The sequence below is a fragment of the Solea solea genome, chromosome 3 (genome assembly GCF_958295425.1).
Source record: "Solea solea chromosome 3, fSolSol10.1, whole genome shotgun sequence".
NCBI classification, from domain to species: domain Eukaryota; kingdom Metazoa; phylum Chordata; class Actinopteri; order Pleuronectiformes; family Soleidae; genus Solea; species Solea solea.
In genome coordinates, this window is record NC_081136.1 from 13,807,026 (window position 1) to 13,829,500 (window position 22,475).

The following is a 22,475-nucleotide window of genomic DNA, read 5'->3' on the forward strand; positions in this document are numbered from 1 at the left end:
CAAATAAGAGGGAGGGAGAGAGAGAGAGAGAGAGAGAGGGAGAGAGAGTACACCTGATGTGTCATTAATCAATCACCAAATACAGGACAGCAATGTAGGTCACTTTATGTATTGTTATTGTTTGAATACAATTTTCACTAAAATCACAATAAACTCAGTTACCAAAACAGTTTTTATTTAAACCTGCTTCCGTGAGACAAGGTAAGTTAAAGCTATCACTGGATAACTTGATACAATTATTGTATATCTGCATGTCTCTACCTCACCTCCCATTTTTCCTTTCCCCCCAACCGGTCGAGGCAGATGGCTGCACATCTCTGAGTCTGGTTCTGTCAGTTCTGTTTTTCCCTCCACGGACGCCTCGTGCTTGCTCATTGTGTGAATTGTAGGGTTTCTCTGGTCTCAATGACGTGCCTTGAGATAATGTATGTTGGGATTTAGCGCTATACAAATAAAATTGAATTGGAGGGTTATTGTTAAAGCTGTAGTTAATTAATATTTAGCCCACAGAGCCCATTTACTGTATATACATGCTAAATTACACATTAGAAGCACATATTAATTCAACATAACAAACAACAGTCTATGACATGATCTCTTTTTATTTTATTTAATGTGTCTTGGAATGCCTCCAATAAAAACTGAATAGAACTTCTGTGTTAAGTTTTGGCAGCATGTACCTAATACGCTGGTAGGTTGTGTTCTAAAGAAATAATCAGTAACCCCTTTGACGTAAAAGCCTAATATAATGGGATGTGTCCTGATCTGCTCAAAGGAAATGTTTAACTGGAATAGTTTAGGGAAAATACATCATCATCATCATCACCACGATAAACAACTCCATTAATTCTCTTGTCACCTGAAACTGCTTTGAACTATGAGTCAAATAAAGAAACTGAAATGGTTTTCTTGCTCCGTCTTTCTCTCCTTCATACCTCCTTGTTGCAGAGCTTGTTAGACAGGATTTTTGTCCCCCTCCCACTCAGCTGCTGTTGATTTGAATGCTAGCGGCACTGAGAAGAAGGCTCTGCCTGCACTTTGCTCTTCCTGGTACAGTATCTGCCCTGGTGCCTCTCCCTGCGTGCCTCAGTTGCACAACACAATAGAGTTCAGTGTAGCAGCCATTCAGGAGGATCCTGCAAACAGGAGCGGCCGTGGAGATCTGTTTACACTTCATTCATGCACTTTGAACAACGCTTTAAGAGCCTGTAAAAGGCTCACAGCTGTTTTATTTATTTATTGTAGGAGTTTACAAACTATCACCTCCAGCTTCTAATTAGGTGTGACACACATTCCTCTCATATTGATCATTTGACAGGAAACAATTCAATGATCACGAAAAGGGGAAATGACGACTTAAGTCACTCCCAGGCAATCAGACAGGTACATAGACAATAGTCAATTCTGGGATGTGATGAGTCTCTGGGGTGAATGAGTAATACGTGGGCCTGATGCTTATACTTAAAAATCTAATCTCAGCTTCATTCTTGCACTGAGGCTGAAGTTTCTGAGTGTCAGTTTACAGTGTGAGAAGCTGACTCAGTCTGCAGGGTCAGCTGTAGGTGAGCGGACGAAAGACCTGGCCAAGAAGGCAGCATACCAGTATGAAGACACAAACAAAGATAACTCGTAAAACACATCAATCATTTCTCAGTCCACTTCACATACAGTCAAATATTAGAAAAACAATATAAGAATAAAAGTATAGATACAAGTTTTCTTTCTAAGATCAGTTCTGAGGCTGGGGTGAAGGCCGTGATGATTTTTTAAAACCAAATTACAGACTATAATAGAGAGTGATTCAGATTCAAGGTTTTTGTTTTTTAACAGCCCGACCCCCATCCCTATCACAAGATATAATAACATGGAAAGTTAAATAAACTAAAAATAAAAGAACGCTGTCGCAGATCAAACGTGATAAACAGCAGCCCCAAAGTCAGCTGGGTAGCCCACACATCTATTGGTTCACCATGAATCAGTGACATCACACTTAAGATTGACCAGGTTATATACTCTATATAAACTTCTCCAGATTTAAAAATGACATCAAAGCAAACAGTGATACACAGTATTGAACCTGTTCAGGTATTTTTAGGTGTGTTTTAGAGAAGTAGGTCACCAAACAAAGGTTAAAATGTTGATCAAGTTGATCGAGATCAAGTGTATCCTTGTCTTAAAGGAAAAACATGATTCATTTATGTAAAAGCACCCAATTTAAGTTATCCACTATGTATGTAAAATGAACAGTTCTGATCATAAGATTCCTTGATACTTTAATGCTGTGACCTTTTCAATAGAGCAGTCAAGATCACATCACAGAGGCAATCGTGAGAGTGAGCAGTATTCTCACACACTTAAGGGAAGTGGTGTGGCCTCAGGGTGAGGTTGTGGTCACCCTGTGATTATCTGTCACTCTGGTTTTCTTACGGTGGCTCCTGCAAATGGATGAAAGAGGAACTGGAGACACAAGTGATGGCAGAAGAAGAGAAAAGCTGCAGGTCTGCTGTGAGGCAACCGAAAAGCACTTGTTGCTTATTTAAAGTGAAGGAAAAAGAGTGAGGCATGCGAGTGTATGTACCTGGGACAACAAGATCGCATGGATATGCTCACAGATTCCACATATACTGTTGTATCAACAAATACGTTTTAGCAGCAGGAAAGAAAAACATAAATACACAATGCAGGGCAAACGTCTTAGGCTCCAATTATCTTTGTTAATGACTGTTCGGCTGTAAAATTATGATTTTATATCTGTTTAATTTTGTGATCTTTGGCATTTTGAATGGAATGCTGTGTTTGAGAGTTGGTCTTATATTAGCAAGCTTAGCACGTCTTAAATAAACCTGGTGTAATTGACCTTTTTCACAGCAGATATTTTCATGCAATAGCAACACAATGACAAACACAGGGGTTTACACATGTCATTAATTAGGGCTCCGATCCATTTAGGGTTAAATTCAATTAATTCATAAGCTGCTTATAATCACACATAGAACCTTGTTCACAACTGATTGTAACTTCTACCAAGTGGCTCACCGGAAATAATGAGACCCGAGACCCTTTCTATAACTTTATAACCTATTTACATTTATTTATGATCAATAAATCAGATACTTATATTCATCAACACCTAATGAATGGAATTAGTCGAGTATAACTTCCTCTGTGACTCTTGTGGACCTTAGTTGTGATCATGAGATTTGTCTTCCCACGGCGCCCTCTACTGTCTCATTCCTGTAACATCACTCACAGACTGTTGAATCGTCATCATCCCGCGACTATATTTTTTCTTTTAAAATGATAATAAAGTCACCATAGAAAGTCGCATATTATTTTTTATAACCGAAATGTGATTCTGAAAAACAATATGACTAAATTTGAACTTTGAAAAATAACCATTTATCACTAAATACTTTTACATTTCAAAATAAGAGTTCCCGGAAGTGCCATTCTGAGCATGTCAACAGAACACATGTCTCCTCCGCGTTGCTGTTGAAACTCAATTATGCCAAAGCTTTGTGGTTTAAAGTTTCCCACAGACTGTGCGTCTCTTCCGGAAGGCTTCTGGTCAGCTGTGGGCGTGTGGGTAAAGAAACCTCATGTTGTGAACAAGCGTCTTTGCGGCGTTACAGAGACGCATAGTAAAGAAGCGGGGGATGTGCCGAGCCTGCTGCTCCTGGAGGATGCTCCTGCTCCTGCTCCTGGACTGTCTCCCCAGGTGTTGTCCTTCCTGACCAGTGAGGTCTCACTCGCACGGACACACGAGCATCCCAAACCCTACTCTTCTACTGTCAGGACGTTTGTTCCCAAAGTGAACAGTTATGGGACAAGTCTGCAGAAAGAAGTTGTCGTCAGAGGTGAGCGCTGGTCTGGCATGAAAACTTCTATAATCTGCTCTGTTTACTTTTACGAACAACTGTCTCTTTTTTCTGTCTTGTTTAGACTTTATCAGACAACAGGTGACCTTTATTCCCATGGAAGAGGATGCAGATGGACGAGTATCTCTAAAGGAGGACAATGTTTATCAGATTCAGCTCTGCAATGAGGACTGTGAGGGATGGTGAGTCTGAACTCACTGTATACACTAACTAACTAAAACTAACAAAAATTTAGTACGGCTGAACAATGTGGTAAAACATATCTAATTGTTCTGATATCACAATAAACCATTTGTACAGCAGCAATTTGTACAGAAGAATAATCACAGGTGTTAATAATCAAATTAATGATGGCTTCCATTTAGCATCCTCTGGTTCACTGTCACACTGTCCTGACTTACATGAACTGAACAGAGTCACCGTTAATATGATCACTAACACCTGTGCTTTTTCTGCTGAAACATGTCAAAATGGCTGCTGTGCAAAGACACCAGTGCATCTGATTTGCCACATCATCATCATCATCATCATTATTGTTATTATTATTATTATTACTACTCTTTAGTCTAATTCAAGGATGGAAACATAAATATATTAATTTAAGCCTGTCCAATTTGCTAATTGCATTGGTTCATGATGCGATTCTGATTTGAAAATCATTCCCTTGTTAAACTTAACAATAGGTAGACAGCTGAAGCATTGCTTCATCTGCTTCTCATCTTACCCTTCACCCCTGTAAATCAGACCACATGCTTTTTTATTTCTTTCTTTCCTGTTATTATTAGTCTTTTAATCTGTTTTGTAGTCACCAGAGGCTTAGCACTGAGGTTATGCATGTCAGTCTCTCATGGCAGTTGAACAGACATTAGAATGCAGTCTGATGAATTATTTTTATTTTATTCAACAACTGGTTCTATGGACAGGTCCCTGGAGTTGCATGTCTTGTCACCAGACACGTGGTTCTCTGATGGTGTGGTGTACCCCAAGCTGCGATGGCTGACCTCTGATCTGCTGCCTAAACTGTTGCGTTGGGCCACCGAGTGCAAGAGCAGCGAGTTCAAGAGCACACTGTCGCTGCTGCCGGTGGAAAAGTACAGCCTTGTGTACCAGCAGCTGAAAGACAAGTACAAGGCCATGGTGAAGGTGAGGAGATTGTCTGTGTGTCTTTCATCTTATAAAGCATTTACACTGGATGTGCTAATGCTATTGGATGTCATTTTTAGGTTTGGCCCGAGGTGACGGATCCTGAGAAGTTTGTCTACGAGGATGTTGCCATCGCCACATATCTCCTGGTGGGTTTAGACCTGGTTTTCTTTGAATTATCAGGTCAAATGAACTTTGTTTTCACACCTAATCTGAGTCTTGGAAATGTTCTAATTGCAAGTTGATCTTTTGCAACTTTTTGCTCTGAAATCTAAATGACTTGTTAATGCAGGAGACAGTAATTTTTATCTGTCACATGTTGTCAGGTCATGCAGCTAAAAGTGGGTCAATCAATTTATTGTGAAAAAAACACTTTCACCCAGCAAATCAATCCATGTGTCATGCCAGAAGCAGGTGAGAGGGTGTCAGCAGCAGCAGCAGCAGCAGGTGTCATGCTGTAGTTTTAAATTGGTTTTCAGTAAAATGACTGAGAGCTCTCATGAGTGTCCTCTCGTCTTTGTGTGTCTGTGCGATGCAGGTGCTGTGGGCCCAGGAGCGAGAGGAGAAAGGTCTCGCTGGCAGACAGTCGTTTGTGGACCTTGGCTGTGGGAATGGCCTCCTGGTTCACATACTGACCCGTGAAGGAGTGAGTCGGACGTTAGATGTGACCAGTTTCATCTCTAACACAAAGTCTTGGAAATTACATTGTTATTAGTGTTGGTTACTGATCAGTAGCTTTTAACGCTCAGTAAACTTTCCTTGCACAACTAGAGCTTGACTACGCCATTAAGTTAGACTACTGCCCTGGTCCCAGTAAAGCACTAGGAGGGAATCAATTTATTTAATGATGTGGGTCCCCCTTTGCTACACTAGGTGGCGACATGCCCTCTTTCAGCTTGTTGGTATTAGCTGGTCCTCTGGTTTAGTTTGCAGCTAGTTCTCAGTGACATTCAGAGTCTTCCTACCATCAGGAGTCTACCTGAGCATTACTCAGTTTGCTGTATATGTTGAGACTAAAAGTGTTTGAATTAAATTGTGCATGTACTAGGTTAAAGGTGAGAAAAGCTAAAAGCATTTAGGTCAAGGTGAACACCTTAGATGTGCTTCTATGAGTCGTGCCTGGTCTTGAGCCATTAGTGAGGTAACTAAGCTACACAAACAAGTTGAAACAAGCAATATATGAGAACAAATGTTATTTTCCATGACAATTAACTTAAATATATTCGTAAGGAAATACAAAATAGAAAAATAATAATGATAAGAATAAGAGCTCAGTGTGAGCTCAGCAGGGTTGTAGAAGTATTTACAAGTAAAATGAAGGTATATAAAACTATACATGAAAACCTTCTCACTGTGAGAATGGGATGTTTCACAGAAAGAGTATCTTGCTGTGGATATTGCACAGGCAAAGAGAAATATGCACGTCTTTCTGTATATTGCACGTAGAACAGAGTGATGGCAATTGAATGATTCATGATTTTACAGAATTTAGTGCGATAACAGCTCTTAATCGATTACTAAATTAAGTGTCAACTATTTTGATAATTGATTATTCGGTTTAAGAGTTTTTATAATAATTAAAACAGGCTTTCTGATTTTTCAACTTTTTAAAGGTGAATATGTTCAGGTTATGTTGCTCCATTTGACAGAATGGAAGAAATCATTAAAATTGTGGACAAAACAAGACATCTAAGAACATCATCATTTTAGGGTTTCAGAAACACCCGTCAACATCAAAAAATAGGATGCATTTAGCACACAGTTTGAGAAAATAGTAATACAAGTAAGTAAATCCTGATAAGCTGTGTACACTTGCCACTCAAATTCAGAGGTCTCTCAATTATCCAAATCTTTACGAACATCTTAATCGATGACATGGGCCCGGTCACAGCTCAGGTTTGAGGATTCATATCTCTGAATGTATTTACATCCACACTACCATGTCCCCTTGATGTCCAATTATAGGCTAGGACTGGCGTAATTTAAATTACATACAGAGGCTCATGGTCGGTGTGTGAATGTGGCTGAGGGCGATTTACCTGTTGACCGTCGCGATGTCTTATGTTGCAGCACCCGGGCAAGGGCATCGACGTTCGGAGGAGGAAGATCTGGGACATGTACGGCAGCCACACCCTGTTGGAGGTGAGGATTAATAAATGTTATTTTTAAAGGTTTAGTGTGAAACATTATTAGGGTTTGTTGACAGAAATAATATACTACTCATAAATATGTCTCTATATGATAAGATGTGTCTGTCCTTTTCTCTTTCCCTTTAATCTTTTTATACAAATTTCTAACCTTGAAACTGTACAGTACATTTAGATGATTGTTATATTTTTCCAGGAATGCAATTCTGCTTATGAAAAATTTAGAATGCAAATAACAATGTCATTCAATGTATGGTATTTGCCTTTAAATGAAGCCGCAGCCACTAAACTCTTCAACATTCATTAAAAACTTCAATTGTCTTTTATCAAATGGTGTGCTGTGGAGTGTAAATACATTCTATCAGACTCTGTATCAACAGATGGATGTTGAGCAAAAACAATGATTGTATTTGTTGATCAGCAGAAATGATAGAAGATAATCATTTGACTGACTACAACGACTTTGGCCTCTTGGATTTTAACATTTTCACTTTTCAAATGATGAGTAATAGTCAGTGGCAACTGTGTGTGTAGCCTTTAACTGTTGAAAAAAAATAAATTGTCAAGACATGTAATTAAAATAAGGTTTTGTACACTGAGACAACATTTTAGACCTGAGACTCATTTTTAGTGATTTGAACAACAACAACAGAATGTCACTAGGACGAAGAGTGAATTAAAACAAATACAGATAAACACACACATTTGCAGGGAAACCTGCGTCGCCCCCAAAACACAACACTTTTCCACTCTGCCTTTTGGCCTCCACCACTCTTTTGACAACAAGCTCCCGACTGCTTCCATTTAAGGTCATCTATTATTGACTGATTGTGGCTGAGTGGACGCAGCTGACCAATCTCTCTGTGTCCTCATGTGGCAAAGTACTTAGTCTTAAACCCTTATTTGCTCAGACCTCTGTACTCTTAACTTTTACTTTTTGTAATGCTGATGTAATACCTTAGTTTTAATATTGGACTGACGGACGTGTGATATGTCAGAACTTCAACAAGATATTAGTTATTCCATTTTGGACAGTTTCCATTTAGTGACCGTGTATGAAATCATGCCACTGTACATCCTCCCTGCCCTATTGCACTCTTGTGATTTTTGGGTCTTTTCTATTTCAGGAAAAGGCAATTACTCCCAGTGAGAGCTGCTTATTCCCGGGTACAGACTGGCTGATTGGGAACCACTCGGACGAGCTCACACCATGGATCCCCATTATAGCAGCCAGGCGAGTCATCAGCAGACACAATCTCACTCTGCAGCTCAAGTGCCAGCTGATGTCTCCAGTTTGGAATAGCATAATGAGCGGATGGGGGGGTGTGAATGTGTGACTCTGTGTGTTTGCTCCTGGGCATGTGAGCTCACCAGTTAGTTTATTAAGACAACCACTTGATGGAGATGCTGAGCCTCCATCTTAAGAATGCTGCTCAACACAGTTGATAATGTTGGCCGGTTTCACTTTCAGAGCTTTAAACAGTTGGAGACCACAAACAAGACTCGGCACATCCAAACATTTGTGACCACAGTTTTCTTTGGCTCTGAGAAAGAATTTGCCTTTTTCTCTCATACTGCAGGTCGTGTTACTCCTGCCGCTACTTTGTCCTCCCCTGCTGTTTCTTTGACTTCTATGGAAAGTACCAGAGACGCCAGTGTAAGAAGTCTCAGTATAAAGAGTACATCGATTTCATCACTGAGGTCAGCCAAGTCAGTGGCTTCAACACGGAAGAGGACTGTCTGAGAATACCGTCGACCAAACGGGTAGGCTTTCAAAGTCCAAGGACAGTCACCTGACCTACCAGCCTGATGTGTTTGACTGCCTGTATTTGAAGAGCTTTGAGTTAACCATATATATTTAGCATGTTTTAAAATGCACATTTAATAATCATTTATTTGATTGAATATTTATACATATAATATAAAGAACTTGTTTAACTAATATGCAATTGGTTAATGTGGTTCACACAGCACATTTCCTAGATCCTACGTTTCCCATAATACAACTTGAAAGCCACTTTAACCAGACCCCTACAGATAAATGCCTACATCATCAATTGAATTGAATTGAATTGAATCCTTTTATTGTCATTTATACCAAGGTACAAACGAAATTTAAAATGCAAACCTCCATGTGGTTTAAAAAGACATACACACAATCAACAACAATAAGACAGTAAAATTCAATATTGCACAGCTTCCTAAAGTGCACAGTCAATTTTTAAAGTGCAGTCAGTGTTTTCAGTGTCAGTCAGTGTGGGCAGACAACTATGTGCAAGAGTTCAGTTGCCTGATGGCGCTGGGGTAGAAGCTGTTGGTCAGCCTGGATGTGTGGGACCGTGATGATCTGTAGCGCCTCCCGGAGGGCAGCAGCGAGAACAAGGAGTGGCCTGGGTGGAAACTGTCCTTGATTATGTTTTGTGCTCGTTGTTGGCATCTGGTGTGGTGTATGTCAAAAAGTGACGGCAGTTGTGTGTGTGTTATTTTCTGGGCTGACTTCCTGACTCTGTCCAGGGCTTTTCTGTCAGCCGCAGTACAACTGTTGAACCACACTATGATGTTGTATGTGATGATGCTTTGTATGGCACAGGTGTAAAATGTCTGGAGCAGTTTCTGAGGCAGATTGGCTTTCCTCATTGTTCTTAGAAAGTACAGGCGCTGTTGACCTTTCTTCGCCAGGGCAGAGATGTTAGTGGACCAGGTGAGGTCACAGGAGATGTGTGTTCCGAGGAACTTGAAGTCACTGACCCTCTCCACTACATCTCCTCTGATGTGGACAGGGGCAGGGTCTGTTCTTTTCCTGCGGAAGTCAATCAACATTTCCTTGGTTTTGGAGGAGTTGAGGGCCAGGTTGTTTGTGGAGCACCAGGTGATGAGTTTATGGATGTCGTCTCTGTAAGCAGACTCATCGTTGTTGTGGATGAGCCCCACTACTGTAGTGTCGTCAGCAAATTTGACAAAGATGTTGTTGTTGTGTGACGGTGTACAGTCGTAGGTGTACAGTATGTACAGTAGCGGACTCAGCACACAGCCCTGGGGGGCCCCTGTGCTGAGTGTGAGGACTGATGAGTGGTGAGGGCCCATCCGCACTGACTGAGGGCGGTCTGTCAGAAAGTCTCTGATCCAGCTGCAGATGTTCTGGTTGATGCCCAGGCTGAGTAACTTGGACACCAGCTGGCTGGGGATGATGCAGTTGAATGCAGAGCTAAAGTCCAGAAACAGCAGTCTTGCGTAGGTGCCAGGGTGTTCAAGGTGTGTCAGTATGTTGTGGAGGGCTGTGTTGATGGCATCTGCGGTGGATCTGTTAGCCCTGTACGCAAACTGGTGCCGGTCAAGGCTGGGGGGGAGAGAGGCATTGATGTTTTTTAGCAACAGTCTTTCAAAACACTTCATCACAGTGGAAGTGAGCGCCACAGGTCTGTAGTCATTTAGGCTGCTCATAACTGTTTTCTTGGGGACCGGGACTATGGTGGCAGATTTCAGGCATTTTGGGACAGTGCAGGTGGAAAGGGAGAGGTTAAAGATGGGGGTAAGAGCGTCTGCCAGCTGGTAAGCGCAGTCTCTCAGTACTCTCCCTGGAATCCTGTCCGGGCCAGCTGCTTTCCTGGGATTTACCCTGCAGAACACCTGCCTTACCTCCTCTGTGCTAACAGAGAGTGTTGGGGTGTTTGTGCATGGGGGTGGTGTGGGGTCAGTCTCATTCCCGCTCACCTCATAGCGTGTGAAGAAGTGATTGAGCTCCTCAGCCAGGTTGCTGCTGGTGCTGATGTCATGATCCCTTGTTCCCCTGTAGTTTGTTATTTGTTGAATGCCCTGCCAGACACGCCGGGGGTCCCCCTCGTTGAAGTGTTCCTCGATCTTCCTCCTGTATGCTGCTTTTGCCTCTTTGATTCCCTTCTTTAGGTTGGATCTGGCAACATTGTATAGCTCCCTGTTGCCAGAGCGGAAGGCAGTATCTCGATCCCTCAGCAGCAGCTTGACATCTCTGTTCATCCACACTTTGTTGTTTTGATAATGCCTGGTCTGCTTCTCAACAGTAACATTATCAATACAGAATGATATATAATGCAGTACAGTGGATGTATAGCCTTCAAGATCCTGCTGTGAGAACAGTGTCCAGTCAGTGAGCTCAAAGCAGTCCTGCAGTTGTAAGACGGCATCAGTAGGCCAGGACTTTATGGTTCTCACTGTAGGCACAGATGTTTTGATGACAGGTCTGTAAGCCGGGGTAAGCAGGAGAGAGAGGTGGTCAGACTGGCCGAGGTGGGGCAGGGCAGAGACTTTATATGCTCCTTTAACATTGCTGTACACATGGTCCAGTGTTTTGCCCTCCCTAGTTGGACATGTAACGTGCTGATGGAAATTGGGGAGGACGGACCGCATGTTTACATCAGCTATTATCAAACAACTAGGGCTCATTTTCATAATCAAATAGTATTGGTGAATTCTTTCACATAATCAATTGTAAACATGAAATGCTAAGCAGAAAATGGTGGCCTTAAAAACTTCTATTTTAATGCTATAAAAAACAACTATTATACACTTGAATTTGAATGTGCACCTAATGTAGTAAAACATCAAAATGGATTTTAAGCCTCAGAAAAACTTTTTTTCCTAGATTTAACTCAGAGTTGGCACAGAGGCAGGTTCACATGCTTCTCTACAGCCAATTTCCTGAAGTGCCAGCTTTAACGCGCTGCTGTTGCTGTACAAAGAGCTGTGCTATAGTTACCCTCCTGCTGGCAGACTGTTGCACATCATGCCGCGTGATTTGTTGCTCTTCACATGAGAGTTCGGTCCACGAGTCCCATCATTACCAGGTTGAAAGACATTATTGGCACAAACAGCAGTGGACTTCACAGTCGCTGTGTGTGGAATCAGCTCAACCCACTCAGGGTTAAAGTGACACTTCACACCGTTCTGAGAGGAACAAGACTTATCTTGTTAGTAGCAAGATACAAGACGTTTTGTTTATTTTCCCTGACCACTGCTGAGTTCACTGTTATTTATTACCTTCCAGTATCTTTATTTTTTTTAATTTAGCGTATTTTCTAATACTTTTAATACCATTTGGGTGTTCCACTCAAAGCCTGAAGATATTCAGCTAACAAAAACAAATGACAACCAAAAGCAGTAAATCTTCTAATTAGTTGCTTGTTTATTTTTGTCTTAACTCTAAAAATTATTTTTCTTAACTCTTAAAAAAAACAAAAGGCTATTTCACACATTTATTTTCAGAGGCTGGACAAACAAAAAAGATCCTACACAATTTAATTTCTCTGAAACTTTATGCCAAAGCTGAGATAACCCCGGATGGTTCTCCTCAGAGCCACAGCAGATACTAGAGAAATGACAAATCATCTTAATAAACTGAGCTTTTTGAAGGCAGTCTGTTAATACATGATTTAATAATACATGTAGTAACACGATTTTTTACGGGAGTCTCTCCATAAAATTGTCAAGAAATATCCTCCTGTTCAACGCAACTGTGCATCCACACCTTTATCCCACCAGAGCATCATTCAGCACAGACTGAAGCAAATAAATCAAGTCTCTAAAGTCCCAAAAGGGACATATTCTTGATAACCAGTGGCCATTTAAAAGCTTTTTTACACGCAGACCCATAAAAATTACAAGTACTTACTGAGCTTTGAAGGCACAGTGATTGGTAATCATCATTTTTGTCTCACACAAACAAGCATACACTTAAGTTTTCCTTTATTTGCTATGAAGATAAACCAGTTTCCTGTTTTGAAGTTGAAGACTTCCTTTCTGGTAAACAAAAGCCACTGTATTTCCCTGACATGAGCATTTGTTACAATCTGGAGTGATTTCACTAATTTGTGTACACTAAACCTTCAAATGAATAAATTACCTAGAGGTGCTTTACTTAAACAGCAGCAGATGAAGAATCATGGGTTCTTTACCCAGAATGATTGTTTACTTTTGTTGTATTTGTTTGTCACCTAAATGATTGAGTTATTATCTTCCCTGCTTTGAGTCACAGTTTCAGGCTTCAGAGCATCCACATGAGCTGACCTGACATTCAGTTTTTCTTCCTGCAGGTGTGTTTGGTTGGAAAGTCGAGAAACTACCAGCTATCCGACGACACAGAGGCAGAGCAAAGAAGGGCTCATTATATTCAGAGCAGGCAGATCACACCTGGGGTCACAGTCCAAAGGTCAGACTTCAAGAATGATGGGGGCTGTTGCCATGGGAACAAAGACGGCGACATTACCTGCGGGAGCAGCTGGGGCGCCGGGTTCCAGCCCCGGGACAGGGTTGAAACGGTTAGAAACTGCGCCACTCTCCCCCGGGACTTTGTTGACGGTGTTGTCCTGCGGGTCGCTAACGTTCTTCTGGAAATGACAGTGGATGACGGCAGGGGATGCTCCACTGACTGGAACCAAGGAGGTAAAGTTCAACACGACAGCAGCCGCGCACCATCAGAGATAAACAAACAAAACACACAAGTTATCCCGAGTGGGAGCTACTAATGAAGTGATGAACAGACTCGGAGTAGTGTGATCTGTGAAATTTGACTTGAAGATGCAATGTGTAACATTTAGGAGGGTCTATTGGCAGGGATGAGCAGACGAGTCCTCTATTTTTTACAATCGACAGTCTCACCATTAAATTCCACTAATGCCATTTACAGACTGGACGTTTATCGTTGATTTCCTTTGCAAACACAATGGACTTGCTAATACCACTGCAACACCCATTCACTTTGGTTTCATTCACTTTCTTCTTTTCTTTTCTTTTTTTTATATTGCTTAATTCACGATCAGTTCCCAGATACATTGTCAGGTATTTCAAGGCTAAAATAAAACTGGATGAGGAAGAAGTAGAAGGAGAAGGGAAATAAGACTATAATTATCCATAGTGTAAACCTTGCGGACTGTTTTAGAATTGATGTGGTCTTCCCGCTTAAAAAGTGAAGTCTAGGAATTAAGATAGAAGCAGCAGGGAGCCACCAGGGGGCGACTTTGCTGGTTGCAAAAAGAACTCTTGAATGGAAGACCAATGGAAACTGAGCTTCTACTTCTCACTTAAATTAATAATCAGTAAATCTTTTCCTGAGAATCACTAGTTTCAGCTCTTCTACAATAGAGCATGATGTCAGTTTTGTAAATTATGTTCCCATTTAGCGGAAAATTGACGAAAAATCACAGCACTGCGAGTGGGCAGCAGTATGATTGACAGCTGGTGTTGTCCAATAGGAGCCTGGTTGCAGGTGACGTCTTTGAACATCCATTTGCAAAAAGAGTTAGTTTTGCAACTGAAAGTTTAAGTTTGGTCCCCTTGTATACTGTATAATAAAATCCGAACACCTCAACAGCACTTGTGAATCACTTCTCACTTTCTCGTCGGCAACTTAAAATACATTTCTTGCGGCTTCATTGCGAAGTGGCAACTTCTGAAGTTAGAACTCGTCGTCTGATCCCTTCCACCTCCTCCATCACCCCACCCCACCCCTCTGTCTCTCATCATCACCACCCGGTCCCCTCTCGGCTTCAGTTTGCGGGGGCCTTCGTGACACGGAGCGACGTCACTTTGAACTCTCAGTACAGAGAGTGTCTCGCGCTGCATCACACACACACTAACACACACACTAACACACACACTGACACACACCGCCCACACATCACCTTTGTCTATGCTTATGCTGCCACACGTGTGCCACAAACACACACACACACACGCAAAATATAAACGAGATAAGGAGATAAGGAGATGAGGATGATTATAATTAAAACCGAAAATTCTCTGTCAGGATGTCATAGCTGAAATTACAGATATAAAATATGAGCCAGAGCCAATAAAGGGAGAGTGTTACTCTGTGTGGAGATGACTAGATGAATAATGCACCACCATCTATGATTAATGCATGACTATGCGTTTGTATTAAGGTATTCCTACCACTTATCTGCAGTGTAAGAACAAAGGCTAAATTCAGGTTGAGTCAGCTGATATTGAATAGATCCATGAAGGCTTCACAGTCATGGAAAGGGCTTTTGAGATTCACATTCTCTCCTCTTTAGTGCACATTCTTAAGAGTTTGATGAATATTTGTCTTATACAATTTCGAGTAGAATGTAGATTTTTAGAGCTGTTGAACATCAGTTTACTTATTGTGGTTAATACTATTCCACCTGTCTACCCAGGGATTATGGGCAGAAAAATAATTGCTAAAATCTGGTGCAATGTATATCTTACAATATACACTGTTTTATTTTCTTCTCTGTCAACTGTCCCTTTCTAAATAACCCCCCCAAAAAACAAATTACAAACAGCGTGTCACCTAGATGAGCCTGTACATGTCCCAAAACAATTCTGCATTGCTGGATATGTGCATATATATTCAGCTCATGGAAGAGAGAATGTGATGCTTGAAGGAAAAATGTATGGCTTTTATGGGCTTTTTTTGTTGTATTGTGTAAAAATACTGTCACTCTATGACTTTCAGCATCCGAGTATTAAAAAGAACTCAAGTATCAGATGCTGACTGAAAGCTTTTGCCAAATTCTGATAACTATTTTTCCCTTTTTTTCAATTTAAACTTAAGTCAGTTTGGCACATTTTCTTTTTCTAACATTTCTCACATTCTTAACATTTCCTAGAGGAAAATATCAAAGGTATCATAAAAAGTATTGTTTTGGCATTTGAAACTATATCGGAAATGTTGAAACAGAACCAGCCCCACTGCTGTTATGCAACACCACGTCTGTGACCTCATGCTAAAATGTGTTCACTAGTGTTTTGAGCAGTTAAATGTGTGAATATATGAATCTGGCTATTGTAGCTGTGAGTCAGGTTAGTAATTCATGCACACTATACTGCTGCCTGATCGTTATGTAATCATGTGGAGAACTATGGTAGGTGTACGTCTGACAGCAATGACAATCCACAACTGAAGCTCAAGTCGGTGAAAGTCTGAACGTCTAAAATCAGCAGTTATTATCTGACGTAAACGTTCATTATGCTGTAGTTGAAGAAGCGGCTTGCATAGAAAAGCGTGGGTGAAAGTGGGTGCAGAGTGTTATTCAGTGGTGGGCAACTCCCGTTATGCTTCAGCAGCTGCACCATCATCCTCATCTTCCACATGTGCACTGCACTCACCTGCATTTCCCCTCACTTGTTAGTAGGATTAGCCATTTTATTAGGTGCATGTGTTCATACAGCAATGCAATGCATTTAAGGCATAACAATGACAGTCTGCTGTTAAGATGATTAAGTGACTTTGTTGGTGTCAGACAGGCTGGTCTGATTATTTCAGGAACTGCTCATTTATTGGGATTTTCATGCTGAACCATCTCTAGAGCTTATAGAGAATGGTCTGGAAAAAGAGAGAATATCCAGTGAGCAGGAGTTCTCTGAGAGGAAATGCCTTGTCAATGCCAGAGGTCAGAAGAAGAATGACCGTACTAGTTAAAGAAAGGCAATAGTAACTTGCACCTGTAACTTAAATAAGACACACACACACTACACACACTCACTCATCATGCCTTAAAGACTGGGACTTGCATCATGCCGCACTTTGTTATTGTTTTACTGCCATCATTGCTGCTGACAGGCCTTTTATACACTTTATTTACAGATTATTCACTGTTTATAGTGTACTGTGTATTTATTTTAACTGTATAGTGTCTTGTTCCCATGGCATTGTGCCTTTTTGCATAATGACGATAAAGAATTCTTGATTCCAGAAGACTGCACACATGCTTTAATCTTACAAATGATATTGCTCTGTTCACATTAAGATGCCTCTGATTTAAAAGTATAGTAGTATTGTCATATTAGGCAGGCTGCAACCACAACTGCTATTTGAACTTATACAATACAAAGTGCTTAACACTTAGTTACATGTAGAATAAAATGAAATTTCTTTTTGAGTACATTTGATTATAATAAGTAAAATATGACCAAACAAGTACCTTTTTAAAATAGTAGTTAACTAATAATAGTTTCCATTGTAGTCACCAGGAGTTTAAACTATTCAGTATTCAACAGTGCTAAAGAAAAACTCTTGAGAGCTTAAGATCGTCCTATTCTATATTCTATTTCAAAACATTTAGGTTTAAAAGCTTATATAGTGAAAGCATGAGATTCATGTGCTCTGCTCTTGGCAGAAACTGTGATGCGTTACCGCTTTACCAGAGCTCTTTTTTTTCTCTCCACTCAGCTTGATTTTGAATTGGCTTTAAGCAGCAAAAAAATGTTCCACAACAAGCAATCAGTCGTCTGGTCAACTTTTTGCACATGGGCACGTTTAACCTCAAACGGTTCTTAACTGTACGTCAAGCAGAGCCATTAATAATCATCTACTCCTGGTTCTGGTCCAAACGGGGTCTACTCTGTCAATACTGCCCTTCTCCCATTAATCCCCATTAACATTGTAGGCAGTAAAGGGCAGCTTTAAACGGTGTATTGATATTATATTAAGGCCTGGAGCTCCCTGGCGTCTGGGCTGTAGGACGGCAGTCTGCCCAGTTTCACACTCAGCAGCACACGACTGTGTTTGGCTGCACAATTGTCTGCGAGTGTGGGAGTGTGTTGCGTATTTTAGGCATTAGCTCAGCAATTTGACCAGCGACAGTTGGCACAAATTTGGGTGAACAATATGTTTTTTGATCAATATCTCATCCATTATGGTTGTCAGTTTTCTAACTTCTTTTTCCGCCAAACATTATACATTCATGTAGTCTCAGAAATAACAAACAAACTCAGACTTAAATAGGATTGTTGTTGCTTTTACCTTACATCAGAGCCACAGATATGTGCAGGACGCTGCAAAGACACAATGGCCGGAAAAGCAGCCTCATACCTCTAACTTGCTTTTGATTATAATTTGATTGTAATTAGGGCTGCAACTAACAATTATTCTCATTAGTGATTCATCTTTCTATAGTTTTCTTGATTAGTTGATTCGTCATTTGGTCCATAAAATGTCAGAAAACGTTGACAAATGTCTTGTTGTGTTGTTCACGAACCAAAATGATGATTTTGAATGATATCTTTGGTATATGGAGCAAATAAACCAGAAAATATTCACATTTAAGGAGCTAAAATAATCACTGAGCTAGTTCTAATAGAACGATTGTGGCCAGATATTTTGGTACTATTCCAAATGAAAACACAACAAAATATGTACCGTACGGAACCGCTCCACTCGGTGGAAACACGCCATTCGTGTAAATGTGTGATGAAGATCACATTAAGTTGTCCACATCAAATGTCATCATGAAACGGCAACAAAGGAGCATTAGCAATCCTGTGGTGTGCCCGTCTCCAATATGTCAGAGAAAAGAGTAGGAAGATTGTCATTTGTACAAACCGAAGGTCAGCCACCATTGATTCTCCTCTGCACGAAAGAGGGCAAAGCCAGGAAAATCTTGTGGTGAAACGTCGCCCAAAGGCCGGGTGCTGTGTGAACACAACAGTGTATGTCATATATCAGCTCATGATGTACTAAACTCAGACCTTTCATGGCTTTGTGTGTTTTTACTATTCACACTTTCTGCTTTCTTGGCTCTCTGGTAGCTACATTTCCTGTCCCTGAGGGGTGTTGGGAGATGCAGTGGTGAAAAGCATGCTGGGTATTCTGACAGCTTTTATTCAGCACACTTTGCCCTGCAAGAAAGTAACTCCGTTTTTTGTGTCCACATTCCCTGTGATATGTTCTGAATATGGCATCGATCATGCACATTCTAGAGTAGAGTAGATGTCACACTGTTTTCTTTTTCTTTTCTTTTTTTTTAAACAACTTGTCATATTGACTCGAGTCAACCAGCTCGATTGGAAATAAAATGTATTTCTGTGCATGCCTGAGGCTGTGTGGTAACATATCGACAAATGTACCATCGATGGACCTCCCTCTGCTCTTTTGTCACGATTCACTTTCACCCTCTTTCTCCCCCCCCCCCCCCCTCCCCGTCTCCACTTCAGGCAGCCTCTCTGTGAGCGAGGTCGCCGGGCTGTTGGAGCAGGAAACTCTGCAGCTTCTGAAGAACGAGTGCGGAGGCCTTCAGACGCTGCTCAAGAACAACCATCAGGTGTTCAGAGGTACAGTTCCTTCCTTCATGCTCCTTTATAGTCACACAGCTGAGTCATTAAAATGACCATCAGAGATACTTGTATCATCAATCATGTTATATTTAAATACTGGCTTCACGGATGATAATGGTGCAGCCAGTTTTGACACCTGGTATGTCAGTAGAGTTGCACCTATGGGTTGGAAAAGCCAAACATTACTAAACCAAAAAAACCTCACTCATAAATGTCTTGACCAGAGAAGAAGGAAAAACAAGGGTCTGCCGTGGAGTTGCATTAAAATACTGACTGAAAAGGCTGAAAATGAGAGAGAAAGTTGAAAATAGGTTGTTGAAAGGAATAAATCAGAGGGCGGCAGAGTTATGTGGACAGTATATGTGTGCGCATGAACCCACGTTTCCAAAAACTTTGGCAATTTGACAATTCCTTTTAAATGTATATCTTTACGAAAAATGCAGATAAGTAGAAGTACTGAAAAAGGACAAGAATTACACTGAAGGCATCATCATCCCTTATTTATTTCCACTTCTCTGGTATTAAATCACTGTCTGTGCCAACAGGCTGGACGGAGAAGGATAATGAGAAACATGAAAGCTTTAGATTGTGGAAAAAGCTCCATATCAAAGAATGAATTTAACATTCAGTGATATTTTATTTCCTCACTCTCAAAGACCTTGAAGTGACTTTTTGGCAAATTAACTTTCTCATTTTGTGACGATTTGCCCCTATAAATTTCTCTTAACAGAAATGTCAAAGCAACAGAAAAGGTTTAAAAGGATTTTTAAAATCTTAAAAAACATTATTCTAGGTACTCCCATGGATTTCCTGTGTTTATCCCTCAGATATTAGTGTGAGTGCATAACTTTTAAATATCTGTTGTCTTCAACAGATAGTTGCAACACTCCACGTTATTTGTTTTATATCAAGACAGACTGAGGTTGCAATGACACTGAGCATGAAAGTGAGAAGGCTGCCCAAATAAATACAGCTCTTGCTTTGAGTACTTCATTCTGAAGAGGTCTGTCCTTCACTTTCAGTGGAAGGAGGGAGGGTGTATATAAGAGACTGGCGGGACAGGAAGTCCGTCAGGGCGAACACAAAGAGGAAACCTGTTGCTCCCGGTGCCCTCAAAACCCGCTCCTGCTGGTTTCACGCCCACCACCCTCAGGGCTGCCCTCTGGAGGCTGAACACTGTGCTTTTGCTCATGGACCTGATGACCTCCGTCCCTCAACCAGACCTCAGAAGAGGATAAAGAATGAACACTTGAGTTGAGTTTTTATTTTTTTTATTTTCCCCTCAATTTATTTTGAAATGGTTCCCAACAAATGACAAGAAATATGATTTAAAACAACAAAAAATACTGATGAGTAAGTGAAGTGTTTTCATACTCTGTACATCATAGGATGATCCAACCAGCTGGGAATACTCCCGCAGCCATTTTGGGTCTGAACAGTGTAAGTTTGATGCAATGTTGCATCATTTCTGAGAAATGAAATATCACAGTGTCCTCATCTTTCTGTGTGAAGCTGCCAAAATGTGACGCTTCCTGATGCTGCTTCAGGTTTCACTGCAGGGGTTTGCTGGCACTGCTCCTGAAATTTAATTTCAAAGGATTGTGTTGTGGCTTTTTACTTATTTAAGAAGTGAACTTTTAGAAACTTGTAGTCCTCTGTTATGTACACAAAGTAGATGCTGCTTGACATGGATTTTATAGAGAAGGCGTTCACAGACGAGGCAGTGGATGAAGTCCAAGCAGCGTTTGAACAAAGTAAATGTTAGCATTATGAATTATTTGTTGGCAGGAGTTGAGGGGTGAGCTGCGTGTCATTCCTCTCACTGCTGTGTGCCATCAGCCTGTGACTCAAATGTCAGCGACAGTAAGGCCCACCCAGGGACTGCAGTGGGACGATGAGAGAGAAGAGCGTCCTCAGGGGTTTGTTTTATTTGTGTGACAGTCAATAATCAGACCGCTGATGCCATGAGCCATGAGGATGGACACGTCTTTGTTAAATTCTGCACATAGGCAAACCCTTTGTCGTATCATTTTCCATTTCATACGCAGGTTGCTTCATCACTTAACATGTGGTCAAATGTATGTACTGTTTTTTTTAGACACTGTAGAGTCCACAGCAAATTTGTCATTTGGACAATAAAGTCTATCTTATCTTATACTCTGTTGTTTATTTGTCAGCATTTTTGCTTGAAATACCCATCCCTTGTGGGCGTTCAACTAATTTCTGTCCCTCTCCTGTACACCCGCCCCCCCCACAACAAACAACCTCGCTCCCCCATCCTCCCCCATGTCATGATTCTGCCTGGATATAATCAATTCGTGAAAATACTCCCACTGCTCCAGGTCTACAAAGATCACCTGAGCCAATCGACTTGCTGCCCTGAATTTTTTTTTCTGCCGAGGTGTGTGATGTGGTCCTGGAGCGGAGGTGATCACCTGCCAGCTCATACGCCGACTGTGACCATTTGGCCCCAGCTCCTTCTGACCACTGTCCCATAAATGGTCATTATGACTGGTGTTTATGTTTGCTGGTGCTGCTGCCTGGAGACTCGAGGAGGAGATCCAGAGCAAGTGAAATCACGCCAACCCCCCCAACCCCCCCCCCCCACACACACACTGAGGGAGTGTCGCATAAACACATCAGAGGAGGGCTGCTGCACTATCGTGCCAAACACAAAAACAACACCGTTTTCTCTGTGCTCACTGGATTAGATAACATGCTGTAAACTTGGTAACTTTGCAAATTAAAAGATGTATCTGTATCCTGTTTAAAACTTGGTTTAAGTTATATTTGTCAGATGTGATGCCATTAATATTTCAATAATATATATTCAATATTTCACGTGTTTGAATTCTATACTCTATATAATAGTATAGTTAAAATGCTGCTGAAACCCTGTGCTTTTAAAGCTGTAGTGTGTTATTTAAGTTCACCTACTAGAACCTATTATGTTTCTCAGTGGTGTTTCTCAGCAGTTTGACGGGATAACCGCCTTTTTGTCTCCGCTCACCCCTGTGCTGCTGCTGCATATGCACAAACGCACCCTCAGTCGGGTCTGATAGTTTTGCAGCATACAAATGATGTTGCGTTAGTGGTGTTCACAAAGACTAAACACAGGTAGAACACCATCGACAAAAAAATTAAATCACCAAAACTGGTTTAAGCTGTGCACGATAAATTATGAACCAACCACAGACTTTAATTTTCAGAGTCTGACCACTTTTTATTTACTTAAGAG

The 22,475-nt window shown here is 41.1% G+C and overlaps 1 protein-coding gene across 1 annotated transcript; it reads left to right on the forward strand.

Annotated features, from left to right (window-relative positions):
• Positions 1–3,367: 3,367 nt before the first annotated feature.
• Positions 3,368–21,394, forward strand: trmt44 (tRNA methyltransferase 44 homolog). The gene is made up of 11 exons (XM_058626090.1): positions 3,368–3,857; positions 3,943–4,060; positions 4,802–5,021; positions 5,102–5,170; positions 5,560–5,667; positions 7,092–7,163; positions 8,296–8,402; positions 8,749–8,932; positions 13,234–13,582; positions 19,118–19,234; positions 20,260–21,394. The coding sequence occupies exons 1-11, from the start codon at positions 3,506–3,508 to the stop codon at positions 20,493–20,495; spliced, it is 1,932 nt and encodes a 643-aa protein (XP_058482073.1). The 5' UTR covers positions 3,368–3,505; the 3' UTR covers positions 20,496–21,394.
• Positions 21,395–22,475: the final 1,081 nt, after the last annotated feature.

Excerpts from the sequence above, each read along its gene's own strand:
- trmt44 (XM_058626090.1), top strand. The coding sequence starts at position 3,506 with ATGCCAAAGCTTTGTGGTTTAAAGTTTCCCACAGACTGTGCGTCTCTT. Across the intron at positions 5,171-5,559 it reads CCATCGCCACATATCTCCTG|GTGCTGTGGGCCCAGGAGCG; the intron begins GTGGGTTTAGAC and ends TGTGCGATGCAG. Across the intron at positions 13,583-19,117 it reads CACTGACTGGAACCAAGGAG|GCAGCCTCTCTGTGAGCGAG; the intron begins GTAAAGTTCAAC and ends TCTCCACTTCAG.